The following is a 17,277-nucleotide window of genomic DNA, read 5'->3' as shown; positions in this document are numbered from 1 at the left end:
CTTCTCATTAATAGCAAGCATTCTACAGAAATTTCAGAATGCACAAGAAGTATATATTTCATTAAAAAGAGGTGCAATCCTTTCATTCCTAAGTTCACTAAAATATGAATGAGTAGTGCAATAATTATCTGGGATTGTCTTTCTCTGAAGTGTGTGTCTCATTTCAGTCTTGGAACAGAAAACTGGAGCTTTTCAAGTTCAGGCTTGCCAATGAATTTCCATATAAAACTGCCCTTGCTATTGTGCAAAGTGTACTAATCTATCTCTCAGATTCTGTGTTGAGTTTTTAAGGCAGTACTGAAGTCACATTCTGGTAAAAGAAAGAATATGACTATAAATATTACTGAGAAACAATGATTACAAAACACTTTTTATCATTTCTAAAAACAGTACTGCCCCATGTATAGCATTGTTGAAAGTTATCTGAAGATATGAGTGTAGAACTGGAGCAATCCTTTACTTTTCAACACCACTAGATGTCTGTATTTAATAAGGTTTGCATTTTGAGTGCATTGTTAAGGAAAGGCATATTCAGCTTTATGCTAAGTAATCCTGATTTCAGGTGTAGGAGCAATCATACATTGGGTATATAAGAGTATTAATAGGCTGCAAAGGGCCTGAGATGGTGAATAGTAAGAAGTCTGATAAGAATTATCCAGATAATCAAGGTGCAATAAAAGACTTTTTTATCTTAGAAGAAATAATTATAGAGATGTTTGCATTTGAGATATTATTTCCTATTTTACTGTAAGCTCATAGAGTTATTGCCACACTTGGGAGTTCTCTGTATTTTGCGGCTTCCCATTCTCAATGAAGAAAATACTTGCTTCTTACATGGACCATTCCCACTTCTTCAAGGAATGAAGAGTGGGTGATGAAATCAGGGAAGGGTTTTCTCTCTTAAGGTTGCTAAGCAGTAAATCCTTCTGTTTAGTTCTAATTTGTACCTCTGGTTTGCTGCTAGACTGAACTGTGTAACTCTCAACCACGACCTCCTACAGCTTGGAGTCTCCATTACTCGTGATTCACTCAAGGCCATCACAGAATATTTTCCTCTTCTCACAGCAGGCGTTCACTACCATGCACCTCTCGCAGTTTTCTCTGTTTTCCAAATTGGAGTCAGGATACAGAAGAACCAGGAGCGCAGAGAAATATGTATACTGTACATTGCTTTAGATTACACTGACACATGTTGTTTTATCCCAGATGGCTCAAAGTAGCATGTATCTATCTGCACATTGTGTATAAAATATTGCTATTATGAACTGTTGAAAGCAAGAAAGTGCAATAGTTTTGTGTATTTTAGAGGTTGCCTGACTACTATTTAACTTCATAGACTATAATTCTGGCTGTCAAATGTGCACAGACTTCCATTCAGTTGTTGGTGGACCACTTCATTCATTCTGATATCAAGATGTGTGCTGTCACATATAGAAATTTAAATACGCAAAAAGGAGGATTAGGATTATGTCTTAAACAAGAAATGGAAATGTCAAGATTTTAGACCTGTAGTTTGCATAATGAAACATTGGAGATTGCGAGCCCACGTGCTAAACCGTCTCCTTGGAGCCTCCCCCCCCCCAACAAGAAAGAAACTAGACATCAAGATATGGGTTCAAATTAGGCCACAACTTTATGTAGGAAATTTGGCCCTTGCCTTGGAAGGTATCCCTCTCAGCCCACTGAGACTGAGGATTTGCAGGGTCCATCTGGTGCCGTGTGAGAAAACTGCAAAGCTTGAACTTACACAGCGTGCCCACGCACTGCACCTAAGTTGGGAGTTTGACCTACTTGCTGCCTCTCTAGGGCCAGTGACTCCTACAGTCACCTTTTAATGGGCCCTGCAAACGCCGCTGCATGGGGGTGCATGAGATGCTCTCCCCCAAAACTCGAAGATAGTCTAAAGGATACCTAACAAGGCCCAAAACCTGCCAAAGTTTACATGGAAAGAGTTGGTTTCAGAGCTTAAAATGAATATGCAATAGGTTAAAGGGCACAAGGAGATAGGATAATATCATAACAAATATTGAATAACAAACATAAGCAGCTGTTAATGCAACAAAAAAATTAACAGTATATAAAGAAGATCGCACATGGGTGGAGGGAAGCAATGGGTTCTGGAAGGAGGGAGGTGAGGGAATTAACTGAAAAATTGTTTAAGATATATATGAGATCTAAGAGGTTAAGAATAAGGAAGTAAAAGAAGGATACAAACATCAAGGAATACTAAAATAAGGGAATCTGAGAAGAGATCTGTATAAGTGTAAACATGAGACTTAAGGTTTCATTATATATTTCTTTTTTTGGGATGTGAAGTCTTCTTAAGTAAAGATTGTACATTAAATGAATAAAACAATAAAAAAACCCACCCAAGTTGTGATGAATTGCTACGGGGAAGGCAAAATCTGCCAATGCAGGGAAAATTCCTTCCCGGTTCTGAATACAGCAACCATCTTATTACCATAGCAGCACCCGCTGACCTGGAGCGCAAAAGGTTAAACTGCAAAAGAAAAAAAAGGTGACAAAAAAGCTGAATTTATTATTTAGGGAGGATCGGGTGGGTGATCCTGAAAAAGAAGGAAGAAGAATGAGCATTGGCCGAAGGATCGGCCACAGTACCTGTCCCTGGCCACATCCCTGCCTGCGGGCCATTGGCCTGTTTGTACAGAACTGATTGGCTGCCTCTCATGTTAATCATGCCACTGACTTCCTCATTCTCAAAGCAAAATTGTGCAGAGCACTGATTGGCTAGTCCCTGTATCAGTCAGAAAGTCGCTTCTCCTGTTCCTTCGTGAGAGCAAATTTCAAAGTGGTTTATAAAAAAGGAGAGACTACTTCAGCAAATAAAGCACCAAATAAAAATTTAACCAGCATGTTCTTTGAAAATAAAGCATAAAACAAAGTGGTGAGCTTGTCTAAAATCTGTGGGAATGGTTGAGCAATCAGGAAGAGGCAACCAGAACTCACTCTATATAGTTGTATACTGGTATGTTGCTATAGGAGTGAAGGCAGGGGAGACAAAGTTGGACCTGCAGTGTCTCCCACTCGCCCCCTCCCAGGCATAGAAGCCAACTCCTAGGGGCTGAGGTCATAAATATTGGAGGGGCTGCTCCCCCAAATTAATGGGCATTGCCATTCAAATGGTGTGCTTGCACCGTGTCTTTTGATCAGTTATGCTGAGTGCCCCCCCCCGTATTTTATTCAAGTTGGCTTCCCTGCTACCTGGTACACCTATAGTCAACCTTATATACATACGTAGTTTCAATAAGAGCTAGGTAGTTTAGAGATAAGAAACCTTTGCACGGCAGCATAGCATTAGAATGTCAGATACAGGTTTAGATTTATGTTAATATTTGCCATTAGAAAAGTCTGTTTTAGTTGATTCTAACTTCTGACAAATTAATTGCATGGGCTGCTATTTTCCATGCCTGGGGTTTGCCTCAGGCTGTTTTTTTTTTTTAAAAAAAAAAGCATCCACAACTGAAAGCATCCCCTAGTGTTTATACATTTGGAGTGCATTAAAGATGTGATGTAATATTTGCTAGGCTATGGGTATGCAAACTAAGGTCTGGGGGCCGGATGCGGCCCAGTGGCCTTCTCAATCCGGCCCGTGGACGGTCTGGGAATCAGTGTGTTTTTACATGAGTAGAATGTGTCCTTTTATTTAAAATGCATCTCTGGGTTATTTGTGGGGCATAGGAATTTGTACATTCTCCCCCCCCCCCATATAGTCCCCCAAGGTCTGAAGGACAGTGGACCAGCCCCCTGTTGAAAAAGTTTGCTGACCCCTGTTCTTTGGGCTAACCAGGATGGCAGTGGGGGGAGAGATTAATTCCATGAAGTTATAAATCTCTACTAACAAAAACAAAAACAAAACATTTTGCACATGATCAGGTTGATGTTCCATTATAAGTCTGTATGCCCAAGGGAGGGTCCAGTGAATTTCGCCCTTAGCACTTTTTCTCATATGCCAAGGATCCAGTATAACATAGGTGCAGCAATAGGAAACTCAGAGATTTTGCTCTTATTGCTTTCCTGTTTAATGAGAAATCTACTGAGACAAACTCAGCTAATCAGGAGTGAGAACTGATGAAAAAGAAGCTAGACCAAGAAAGGGTGAAGTGTTGGAGATACTCGTTGAAACAAAGGCCTCTCTTCAAGAACCTCAGATGTGATGTAGGTGTGTGATGTTCTCCCATCTTTGTCAACCTCCATCTCTGCAGCCTCCATTTCGCCCAGCAATGGCAAGCTGAGTTGTCGAAAGACTGAGTCTTCAAGAGCTGCCTCACCACTTTGTGGTGGTGATGGATGGTGTGGGGTGGGGATAGCACACAGACAGATCATAAAAGGCCACTAGAGAGCCAGCTTGGAGGTATTGATCAGAAAGGTAAAGCATCTCCCTGGCTGGTTAGAGGAGAGGAGGAAGGAGACCAAGGAGATGTGTTGCAATAGCTGTCTCCCTCTGGGACTGGAGTGGTTCCAACATAGGCAGAATCCTGAATAATGAACTTCTGCCTTGTTTGCTCACGAAGAAGCTGAAGGTCCAAGACAGGAAAAGAGGAGCCACATCCTCTCTTTTGGTCTGAATCTGAGAGAGGGGATGGGAGCCAGGTGCCTTCCTTCCAACCCAATCCTCCAACTGGGGGAAACCTGGAAAGGTAGTTATAGTTAGGTTACTACTGATATAGGGACGCGGGTGGCACTGTGGGTTAAACCACAGAGCCTAGGACTTGCCAATCAGAAGGTTGGTGGTTCAAATCCCAGTGATGGGGTGAGCTCCTGCCAACCTAGCAGTTTGAAAGCACGTCAAAGTGCAAATAGATAAATAGGTACCACTCTGGCGGGAAGGTAAACAGTGTTTCCGTGCACTGCTCTGGTTCGCCAGAAGCGGCTTAGTCATGCTGGCCACATGACCCGGAAGCTGTACACCAGCTCCCATGGCCAGTAAAGCAAGATGAGCGCCGCAACCCCAGAGTCGGCCACGACTGGACCTAATGGTCAGGGGTTCCTTTACGTACTACAGACATGCTATTAATAAAAAAGCGCAATATTTCAAAGTCTTTGAGTTCAGCTGAGTTCTGGGAAGTCGCAACAATTTCAGTGTGCAATATCCCTTTTATGACTGTGAGGTGGAAAGGTAACCACAAGATGATTCTCTTAAACCAAATTCAGGACTCTTGTATATAACTTCCTCTGCTTGACGCAAATCGCTGATGGAAACATTACTTGCACTGGGAGAAAGGCAGAATATAAATGAAACAAATAAAGTGAACAAAACAGCACAAATTATTCTTTATTAGCTTGACCAGACCTGCCACAATATATGTGCATTGCCTGTTTCCGGGTGCTGTTGTCACTTCTGCACTGAAACAAAGCCCACACAGCCATGTGTGCAGCTCTGTTGCTCCTAGGGAAAGCAGTTGCCAAAGGTGTCTGCTATCTGGAAGTCAAGGTTTCACATACAATGGATTTTTAAAAAGCCCCCAAACACACAATCCCTCCGTTCTACTTAGTCCACAAATCTTTCCTGCCCTCTCACTTTTCTTGAGAATCCTAGATTAAGCACTGAAATCTTTCACCACTTTTGATTTATCGTAATCCTAGCTATCTGCATCAAATATGTGTTCTGGTGACTAGTGGTAGAGGAATATCTGCAGCTCTGTCCATTTCAGTTGTGCATTCTAGAAACCTAAAAGAAAATTTGCATCCAATATTGTGTGACAGGTTTCTGGTATCTGACACTAAGTGACTGTGAATCAAAATAATTAATGGTTGCTCAGGATGTCTTCAGTATGACTGACAAACTTCAGTAGCAAATTAGAATCTTAGTAGCCATTTTAGTCCCTCAGAGCAGCGCGGGGGGGGGGGGGTGTCAAGAAAAATGGTACTTTTTATTAGCTTAACTGATCTGTACAAGCTACTGGACTCCTGCAAATCCCTTATCCATATAAGCTATGCATGCATGTCCAGTCATGTTTTGAGTGCGCTTACTAAATGTCCTGGACTCCTTTATATTAGCATGCTAGCCACACTCATGTAAGCCATAGATCACTGGCACGCAAAACTAATGTTTGAATGGGCTAGCATGTATAGTAAGTACCCTTAAATATCACAGGCCATAAGTGGAAAATATACACAAGGGTCTCCATCCTGTAGAAATCAGGTTATTCAAAATAACTGACGATACTGCTTTTTGAAAAAGAACCAAATATACTTTTTTCAGTTAAACCAAGCTCTTTAGTTGTTCACGCTTCAGAATTATATTTAGGTTTGAGTACCTTAATTTTCTTTTAACACAGGGAAAGGGATTTGCATACATTCAGAGGGGGGGGGAGGAGTGAAGTGGGAATGGTGCATCAGACATTAAAATTTTGTCCTTCATCTTTAATGTAGCATCATCGTTTCCTCCACCCCCACTATCATTCATATTTAGTGTAAGGGCTACCTGGAGATTACCTGCAGAATATCACTTCCACAAGGCCAGCACTGCTCTCTACATAAAATGTCTCCAAGCGTTCTTTTATGGAGTTAACCTAGAGTGACTTAGAGCCAAACATGATTTCAGAGCAGCTCTGCGGCAAGCGCTTCTTTCTTGAAAACTCAGCATGTTAGATCTTACCTTCCTTTCACAGATTGTCGCGAATACTCCACCGAGTCCTATTAACCTAAATGTTTTACTTATCCAGCATTTATGGAGTAGTGTTCTAGAAAGCAAGCTTTTAACTCCACTTTGTTGATTTTGCCTCCTCAATTAATGACACAAATAGTCTCACAAATGCTCTCTCAAACTCCTTTTTTTTATTGCCTTGCAAGACTTTTGGGATGTATAAGGTTATTATTTACATACAGTGGTACCTTGGGTTAAGTACTTAATTCGTTCCGGAGGTCCGTTCTTAACCTGAAGCTGTTCTTAACCTGAAGCACCACTTTAGCTAATGGGGCCTCCTGCTGCCGCCGCGCCGCCGGAGCACGATTTCTGTTCTCATCCTGAAGCAAAGTTCTTAACCTGAGGTACTATTTCTGAATTAGCAGAGTCTGTAACCTAAAGTGTATGTAACCTGAAGCATATGTAACCCAAGGTACCATTGTATAAGGTTAATATTTTACTGATATTTATGAATAGCCCTTCATTGTTGGTGATAAACTATAGAAAATGCTTTAACCAGTGGTGCTTATCAGTATCTACTAAGGATATTTGCTATTTGGAAGTGACAGCTAAATAAACATTTGGGGCACAATATAGAGTGAACTTCTTTTGCACAAACCCCACAGAATGTTCTGCGCATGAGTTTTCTATAGAATCTAGTTAGCTACAATGGAAAAAGAATGTTGGTCTGGTGGGTCTTTGGACTGATTCAGCAGAATTGCTCTTATGTTCTTATGAATGGGCCTTCACAAAACCGTGCGATTAGTTGCATTAGTCCCATTATTTTTAGTGTGGATCGAACTTTGAGCAAAGATTTCCATGGGTTTGGAAAATACCCAGGCAGTAAATACTGAAAACCTATTGGAATTCCTTCTACTTATCTTCCATAATATTCAGCATTTGAGTTCTACATGCTGGAAAAAAAGAACTGTTCCATATTCAGCTTACATTTTAAACTGCCTGAAGCAAAAACAAAACTGAGAAAAGTAAATGTACTCTTGGCAGGCCAGCAGCCAATTTCATCCTACAGCTTTTTTGCCTTGTTTTTTCAAGAAATTGTGTGTGTGGGTGTGTGGGTGTGTGAGAGAGACAGAGAGAGAGAGTGGGTGATGTGTGGGTGGTATACAGTACATAGTTTTAAAATAGCTTGAATATTCTGGTTTCATTTTTTTGTGTGGGTGAATGCATGCCCCTGTCTTTCTTTCCCTATCCATGAAGAGTTCAAAGCATCCAGCAGTAGCAGCATACACAGAAGGGGATGTGCATATGACATGAGAGATGATCTCATCCAACTGCAGCAAAAACAAAGAAGTGAATTGTGGCATGACTCCGCCTTTTAAAATGGTGCAAGCCTCTGCTACACCTGATGAAGTAGACCTTCCTCAGCCTGGTGTCCACCAGGTATTGTTGGACTAATGCTCTTGGGAATGGTTGGCCAACAACTTTTGGAGGGCACCGGGTTGGGGAAGACTAGAGTAGACTGTTCACAAAAGCTTATGTCATAATAAATTGGTTGCAGACCTCTTTGCCTCATGTAAATTCAGAATGGCAGATGTGTAACTCAGAATTTTCTCAGGACAATAACTGGAAGAAGCAGTCGGGAAAAGCTATGCCCATATTTCTCTTTATTTTGCAGGGGGAAAGTCTAAATATAAACATGTGTGTCTCATTTAGAGGCAATGAGAAGCACATATATTTTGTATTCAGGTTCTGGCATACAGCATAGGAGCTGGTAAAAGGAACTGGTAACAGGTGCAATTGTTGGACACAGCTTTTAATTTAAGTTGCATTTATATAGTGTCACAAATCACTTCATGAAAAAGGCTTGTGTATTTTTGTTACACCTTTTTGCATGTTCGTCATGTTGAAGCCTTTATGCACACGTGTGTACATCGTTTTCCAAGCCCTAGGGCAAGTTGGCTTGTGTATGACCCTAATCTGAAAGGTCATTTATATCAAAATGTGTTGAAGGCAGAGTGCAAGAGGATAATTGCAACACAGACACACGACAAACACCCCTCTTGACTGCCTCATTGCTCCCTTGTTACTTCAGAGTAGAATACCATGTGACTACATTACTCAAGAGCCACTTGACACTTGCTGTGGAATAAATAAGGTCACTTTAACATCACCTTGTAAATGTCCGTTATTGTTAACTGGTTCTTATATATTACAATAATAGCTTCATGTGTGTGGCACACACCCACCCCTCAAAACACACCCACACATCAGACCAATGACACTTGTGCACATTAAAATTAGCTAACTTTATGGAGCACGATCTTTTGTTTGCAAGATGCTACTTTTATCCAAGAATGATTGATATATAAAGGAAAAGCATTGGGCCCAGTGAGATGACTTCAACTGCAAGGGGAGATTGCTCTCATCCACTTCCATGCAGCTTCATTTCTCCTCAGTACACCAGTCATAGAGTCACCCCAGCCACCATTATGTGGTTTCTCTCTTTTTCTTCTATCTTCAGCTTCTTCCTCCATGGCTCCTCACTCTGCCTCCTTAAAATGAACCAGATTAACCTTGCACACATAGTACACCAGAACCCCCAAGATCCATCTCACTGTATGATCTACCCCTTCGGCCTTAACAGTGAATGGCTGCTGAGATGGCAAAGCCCTGTGATGTCACTGGTGTCAGGATTCTTCTGGACCTGATAACCTTCCTCTCTATTCGGTGCATATCTCTTGCAACTGATGAGGTCAGCCCTTGACTATGGAAGCTCACACTACAATAAATTAATCTCTCAGGTGCCAAAAGTCTCTCTATTTTTCTCTGTTCCTTAAAAAAAAAATCAAATCCAAATGGAAACAGCTTGTTATTAGTTGTTATTGGCCTTTATTGGCATAAGCGGAAACACCTTAGAACAGCACGTTTTGTTTTCATAGTTACAGATTCGTGCTATGCCCTTTACACCTTCAATTCCAGACTCAGATTTAAACATCCACTTTTTATAAGCTCATAACAGGAGCCAGCAGTAAAGTGGGTAGCAACTGAATGATACAGGATCCACAAATGTGCCTTCTACTGCAAAGAAAATGTGTGTTTGATTTTTAAAGCTCCATTTTGTGATGCAATCATTTCCCAGCCTTCCTTGACTGTACTGAAAATGTTCCTACCGAGGGGCCAGCAGCATAGATTTTCACTTTAAATTACCCGTTGCTCTTGTTCTGTGCTGCCTTTGCCCTGTAGCATTGGTTGACATTTCATAGAGAGTGAACCCGCATAGGGCCAGAAAGTATATAATTATAAGAATCACCTTCTCTTGATTTTCCCATTACGTAGCAATCACAACAGAGGCAGGCTTTTTGTAGGTGCTTGCTGTGGAATGAAAAAGTTTTATTCTTTGTTGACCTGTGATTAAAATGTGGCATTTTGGTAAATAAATAGCAGATAGCTTTTGCATAATTCAGTTCTCAACTGGTGCTAAAAGAAGCTGGTAATGCAAGTCTTTGACCTGTATCACATAAGCAGCAGCATAGGTATAATGGAAACTATGTCCTAGGATGGTGTTACAAAATGAATGTTTCCAGAGTTAAATGTACAGAAGCAGATTCTTTTTAAGGAATGTAACAAGATGATGGGCATCAGATTGCCCTGTATGTGAATGTTTGTTTTATCCTACACCATCTAAATGATTTATATTATAAAAATATTAAAGCACGAGGCAGGGCTAGATTAGGCTTTCTTGTCTTCCTCACCTGTCCCTTTTAATTTAAACTCCATGTCACATTTTAACCCATCTTGGTTGGGGTATGGGATGCCCAAGAATTGTGATATTTTGTGTTTGTCCTGGCTGCGGGCTAAACTCAAACAGGAAGTTTTGTGCAGGGAACCTCCATGATGTACTTATGCTAGGAAATGGACCGTGTTACAGCTGGAGCCTGAAATGAGATGGCATAAGAAGTAGGGTGACAGCTCACCCACAAAGAATTCTACCTATGAGAACTATCATATTCTGCAAGAGTTTGCTGCCTTTGTAATGGGTTCAAAATTGGGATTCCCAGGAAGGAAAACTTCCTGGAAGTTGCACAAGAGAAGTCTCAGCATGAACTGGAAGACTTCTAGGGAACTGAGAACTAGCCTCTGTAGACCAGGGATGGAGAACTTTCCCCCTCCAGGTGTTGTTGGCATCCAACTCCCATCAGCCCCAACCAGCAAAGCCAACAATCAGAGATGATGGGAATTGCAGTTAAGCTGCATCCCGATCCCTGATGTAGACACAGTCACTTCAGAGCCCTGGAACCCTTTCTTGTTCAGACAACACTCTGCTCTGCTTCTCCAGCTGCTTACCGCAAAGGACAAAACAGCATGTGGATCTATGGGATCCTAGTTATAGCTGCAGCAGGTCCTGATATCCCTTCCATGAATGAAAGAACCATCCAAAGCCACCAACAAATAGAGGCCAAAGTGTAGAAGGATGGGGAATATTTCTGTTCAAGCTTAGCTTGCTTGGCACAATAGCCAGGACTGAAACAAGACACTTTCCTGATTTTGTATATAAACCTCAAGTGGAGATACTTGAGGAGTTTGATCTTTATGGATTCTGATGCAGATTAACCCCATCTGTTTCCCTTGGACTAATGTGCAGATTGGAACATGATGTTTGAGTTTTCAGACCAAAAAGTTGCAAAATGCATATTTGGAGATAAAATACATTTCAATATGTGTGCCTTTGAGTGAAGCATTTGTGTGAGTTTTTTAAAAATGAGATCAGTATGGAAATGGAACAGATTTATGAGTGAATTCATATGAAAGTCATATGAACCAGAGAGAGACTGATTTGTCTTGTCCTTAAAATAAAATGCGTTGCTGAGATTCTGTTGCCTTACCCCAATGAGGAGTTTTGAGGCTAAACTACTATGAGTTCCTTGTAGGAAAGGTGGAATATACATTTAATAAGTACAAGTTGGTGAGGCACAATTTCCTGAAGTCACGGCACTTTTTTTGGTCATTGTTAACTGTTGACACATTATGCACTTTGCTGCATTATTTGATCCCCATTGTATAGTTTTGAAAAATGAAAAAGCTACTTGCTCAGAAAAGTACTTTTTCTTCTTTTTGAGCAAGAGATTTTTACAAACAACTACCTCATAAAAGAGCAATTTATTCTTATCCCACAATTACTACTTGACCTGGATAGAGGTTTTTTCTAGCAGTGCCTAAGAATTTCCTGAAGGCATGTGATGTTGCATTGTTAATCCCAAACATGTCTCAGACTGGCCATGCCCTGGGTAGGAGAGTCCTAGGATCCACTGTGTAATTTGTTTGGAGCTTCCCCAGAGAAAGTGTCAGATATAAGTGTAACAAGCAAATAAATACATTTGTTGTTTAGTCGTTTAGTTGTTTCCGACTCTTCGTGACCCTGTCTTCCACTGCCTCCCGCAGTTTGGTCAAACTCATGCTGGTAGCTTCGAGAATACTATCCAACCATCTCGTCCTCTGTCGTCCCCTTCTCCTTGTGCCCTCCATCTTTCCCAACATCAGGGTCTTTTCCAGGGAGTCTTCTCTTCTCATGAGGTGGCCAAAGTATTGGAGTCTCAGCTTCACGATCTGTCCTTCTAGTGAGCACTCAGGGCTGATTTCCTTCAGAATGGATAGGTTTGATCTTCTTGCAGTCCATGGGACTCTCAAAAGTCTCCTCCAGCACCATAATTCATATCATTCATATCAATAAATACATACATATTTATAAATACATATCATTCTGCAAACAATTGTAATTGATATGTAATTAATACATATCATATCAATAAATACATATCATTCTGCAAACAAATAATCTGGGACACTAGTAATATTTTCATTCACTAGACATTGGAGATATTATGTTAATAGCATGATAGACTATGGTAATGATACAATTTATTTTATTGGTACATTTTTATGGAACTCTGAGATTCTGATGGTAATCTCTCACTTTTCTGTCACGACCTGTGGTTTTGACAGGAAGGCTGCCTTCAATGCAAATGCAAACAAACCTCTACAAAAAAAGATCATAAAAATTAATTCATCTCATTCTCAATTCTCATTTTAGGACCAGGGGCATACAGTCCAGAAACAAGCAGCTTAAGGTTGAAATCACCTTCCTATGTTGCGGTATACGTTTCCCAGGTGGAACGTTTTAAAGAAGCAAAAGATGACACTCCTGGACCCGGGACGTATGAGGTATGTTAATTGGGCCTTCGCCAGTAATCTTACATCAAAAACATGTAGGTACATAACAAGCTGCTATGATGCTGTTGTAGTTGAGACATTTAAATAGTGGGAAAGTGAAAGATTGGTGCTTTCAGTTGACAATAAGACAGAGAAATACAAACACGGCTTTGGTTCCTGGCTGTAGCATATGTAGGGGGCAGAATTCAATTTGATGGAACTGCCATAACTGTTTTGTGATTGACATAAACGGGATAGTTCATATGACTTAATCTGGTTTTGTGCAAGTTTTGAACAGGTAATCCATTTTATGGATTTATAGAATTCTCTGCACAAAGAAACTAGCTTGGCAAATTCAGCTTTTGTATGATGTCAGGTTCTTTTTCCAGAAGGCACTTACTCTTCTAGAGTTGAACTGTGATGACTGAAGTGTCATCTTCTGAGCCCTGAAGTTGTATGGTTTTTGCTTTGAGTGTGTTTGGTTTGATGGCTGTTAGCAATGAATTGCTGTATTGTATATGGCAGGCATGGGGAACCTGTGGTCCCGCAGATATTGTTAGACTGCAACTCCCAGCCATCCTGGCCACTGGTCAGGGAAGATGGTACTTGTAGTTCAACAACCTCTGTAGGGCCATGGGTTTCCCATTCAAGGTATACAGTATCATTTGGGGGTGGGGTTAGGCCATTTTGTGGACTTTGACCAAGAAGCAGGATAGACATCTAAGTAATAAATCATAGTTTTATTTAAAATTAAGGCAGACATAGCAGCCTTTGCACCAGAGAGGGAACTGTGTAGCCAAATTTATAACTACAACATAAGAAAATGCAGAAATTCTTGAGCTTTGAGGCAGTGAACTGAAATCTCACTGCCCCGTGACTTGACAAACAATTCATACAACCTAAAGCACATGTGCAAATTGCAAGGTGTTGACTTTTCTACCTCACCTGCTGCCTGTCATTTGAATCTGCACACATATGCATTAGTCGGCTGCACTTGAAATGGCTTTTTATTGGGGCTTGTCATACTTAGATTGCCCTTTTCCAAAATCTGCAAATATAAGAATATAATGAAATGTCCCTGAGGGTTCATTTTTCTTTTAGTTCATGAATTTCACCTGCATAATTGAAACACATACATATGAAGCAAGTTGTTCTTGCCTAGTGCTCTCTTTTCTGACTACAGCAGCTTTCCTAGTTCTCAGCCAGGGAAAGATCATCCCCAGCCCTGTTGTCTTATATCCTTTAATTAGAGACACATAAAACTAAATAAGGGACCTTCTGTATGCAAAGCTCATGATATCCCACCTGAGTAGTGTCTCCTCCCTGTTGAGGATTAGTGATCAATTAATAATCTAAATAAAAACCACCTCTAACAGCTCAGGCAGGGAGGTTGTTGGGCCATGGAGTGGGCAGCACAAGATCCTTGTTCTGTCTCTCTGGCTCAACACCAGGTAGAATCCCTCACACAAATCCCTAAACATATCTATGAGTGAGAGCAAACTGACCCTTCCTTGGTGTTGTAGCACTGCTCACTTTGGCAGCACATATACTAAAATTGGAACGATACAGAGATTAGCATGGTTCCTAGAGCCCAGGCAGACTCAGCTAGGTTATGTTTGGCCCACATAGCTCACCTGCAATCAAATTGTGAATCAGAGATAGTTGATTGTGATGGGTGCATTACCTGAAACCTGGGCAGGTGAGCTAAGTGAACCAAACTTAACACAGTTGAGTCTGCTTGTGTACTTGGTGCATCCTAGAAGGGAGGAAGATCTCTAGTCTAGACTAGAGCACATAAATTTTCATAGGGATTATGAAATTTATTATTATTTTTTCTATTTCACAACTGTATCTTAAGCTCACTTCATATCTAAAGGGCACATTATCAGGACTGTCATCCAAAAAGAGTGTGCAACAAGGCTAAGGAATCCTCTTCTCAGAGCGGCTAAACTCCTTTAATCATCTCAAAACACAAAAGGACCTTAATGTGCTAGTGGCTGTAGAAAAAATGAGAAAAACAGTGTGTGCACAGAAATGCTTTTTTCTTTTTCTTTTTTTGTGCCCTGGTTCAGGTCTGTATGCTGTACTATGTAAAACATATTTCTAGAATGAGAACAAAGGTGCCTTTTAGACTAAGCACTTAACAAAATTGTATTGTACCATGTATTGTACACCGTGCTTCTGGATTGCTCTCTCCCTGTCAAGTCTACAGGGCTAGATTGCAGATGATCTCTTGGAGGTAGGTCAAGACTGTCAAGTTCCAGCAGGGTTTGGGAAGATAACACTGATTGGCTCATTTTTTTCTGACTGTGAATGCAGGCCAGCAGAAGTTTTTCTCTATATAGCTTTCTGTTTCAATTATATTTTGCATGCTTTCATCATTACAGCCTACACTAGGCCAAATATAGGTTAACAATTCATTTTCAGAAGGCAGAAAAAAGTGTATTTATGTGTTCTGTTGTTCAGAAAATGATTTGGGGGTTTAAATTGTAATGGTTTTCGATTTTGAGACTTTATTGTTGCTGCCGTGAGCTACATTGAGGGCCCCTTGTGGATGGAATGGCGTTTCCAGCCCCCCCCCTCTCTCTCTCTCTGTGTGTGTGTGTGTGTGTGTGTGAGAGAGAGAGAGAGAGAGAGAGATTGCCAAGCGTGTAAAGCTGAATGTGTACAAGTTAAATGTGTGTAAGTCTACTGTGCACAAAATTACAGTTATTTATGTGATACTATATACAAGGGCTGTGCACTCACTCCTAAGACATCCATAAAGTTTTAGGCTTGTAAAAATGCCTGTTCTTTTATCTTTCAAATTCAACTATGGAGGAAGTCATTTCCAACGCGCAGGTAGCAAGAAGCAGCCAATCAACTGCTGACTGCTGTTCATTCACCAAATTAACAGGACAACCTTGCCTTCTGAATTAGCAAACTGCATGCCTGGACAAAAGTTTTCTTGAATGAATTGTGCCAGAATTTTATCATGTATGGTGGTGGGAACTGCACTGTTGGTAACTGAGTGAGCCCTTGGGGTTGTGGTGGACGGGAATGTTGACCCAGTGTCTGGCAGTTGTGAGAAGGATAAGTTCCATGCTGGAGATCATTGGAAAAGGGGATTGAAGAATAAAATTGCGAATATTGTGATGCCTTTATACAAATCTATGGCGTGAACACATGGAATACAGTATACAGTTCTGGTTGCCTCGCCTCTAAAGGATATTGTGGAACAGGAAATTATTCAGAAAAAAGGTAGCAAAAATGATCAAGGGGCTGGAACAACTCTCTTGTGTGGAAAGGTTACAGCATTTAAACTTTTTCATTTTGGTGAAGGGCAACTAAAGGAGAAGGGTATTATAGAGGTGCATAAGGTTATTGTGACTGGTGTAGAGACAGTGGATTCCCTTAGAGAAACAATTAGACATACCTTTTAAAATGCAATTGTACGAAACATATTTCCTTACCTTGTACCTTATATAAGCACCTAAACTTCAGTATCGTTTCATTATGTCTGATATCTTGAAAATGCATTCCTAAGAGAACTTCAATTTTGCTAGCTTTTATGTTCACAAAAGTGGCTCTTATCAGCTCTTGTGGTCATTGCAATATACAGCAGATGGTATGGGCATTGTACTGTATATAATACCTCTTTGTGAAAAAGTTTTTGGTACAGTACTGTGTACTGTTAGTAGAGTTGAGGAAGGTCTTGATATTGCTGCAGTTTGAACAGGCACTGCAATTCCCACGCAAGAACTGGCTTCCACTTTCCCCCATCTACAGTACTGCCAGGGCATTGTGTTTTCCCCCTCGACATATCTTTCAAAGCTTGTTGATATTTACATGCAAATATGGGACCATTCTTGCCTCTGGGAATATTTTCTAACAAATACCAATGCTTGTAAATGATACCCTTCACTTGACTGGTGTTCGCATCAAATGTTAGCAAGGTTTGTATTGTTAGGAGCAGTAAATTGTTTTGTGTATGATTGTATTTTAAAAGTTATGTCTGCTTGTTGCATTAAGGGAATAAAGCCTTAGGTGATAAGTCCTGACATGAACTGTTGCCTTTTAAAACCCCTTTGAATTGCTTGTTTTAAATAAATACTTATATGTTTGCAAGTGGTAGCAAAACACTTTGTAGGTTTTTCCTGCCTCTCCTGTTATATTGTTTTCGCAGATTTCTTGGGCCAGGGATTGTTTCTCACTCTCTGTATCATATGGATACCTCATATGGCTTAGTCAATACAGTGGTACCTCGGGTTACAGACGCTTCAGGTTACAGACTCTGCTAACCCAGAAATATTACCTCAGGTTAAGAACTTTGCTTCAGGATGAGAACAGAAATTGTGCTCCAGCGGTGTGGCCGCAGCGGGAGGCCCCATTAGCTAAAGTGGTGCTTCAGGTTAAGAACAGTTTCAGGTTAAGAACCGAGCTCCGGAATGAATTAAGTACTTAACCCAAGGTACCACTGTAAT

The 17,277-nt window shown here is 40.7% G+C and overlaps 1 protein-coding gene across 1 annotated transcript in view; it reads left to right on the top strand.

The window, feature by feature from the left end:
- STPG2 (sperm tail PG-rich repeat containing 2) overlaps window positions 1–17,277 on the top strand; it is a 236,226-nt gene that overhangs the window by 122,696 nt on the left and 96,253 nt on the right. Inside the window, exon 12 of the mRNA XM_081925037.1 lies at window positions 12,696–12,826. Within this exon, the coding sequence (XP_081781163.1) occupies window positions 12,696–12,826 (131 nt within the window). The remainder of the gene's footprint in view (window positions 1–12,695; window positions 12,827–17,277) is intronic.

This window comes from Podarcis melisellensis, assembly GCF_964234715.1.
Source record: "Podarcis melisellensis genome assembly, chromosome: 9".
Lineage (NCBI taxonomy): Eukaryota > Metazoa > Chordata > Lepidosauria > Squamata > Lacertidae > Podarcis > Podarcis melisellensis.
Note: the sequence above shows the minus strand (reverse complement) of the source record. Positions and strands in the feature narration are given on the sequence as shown.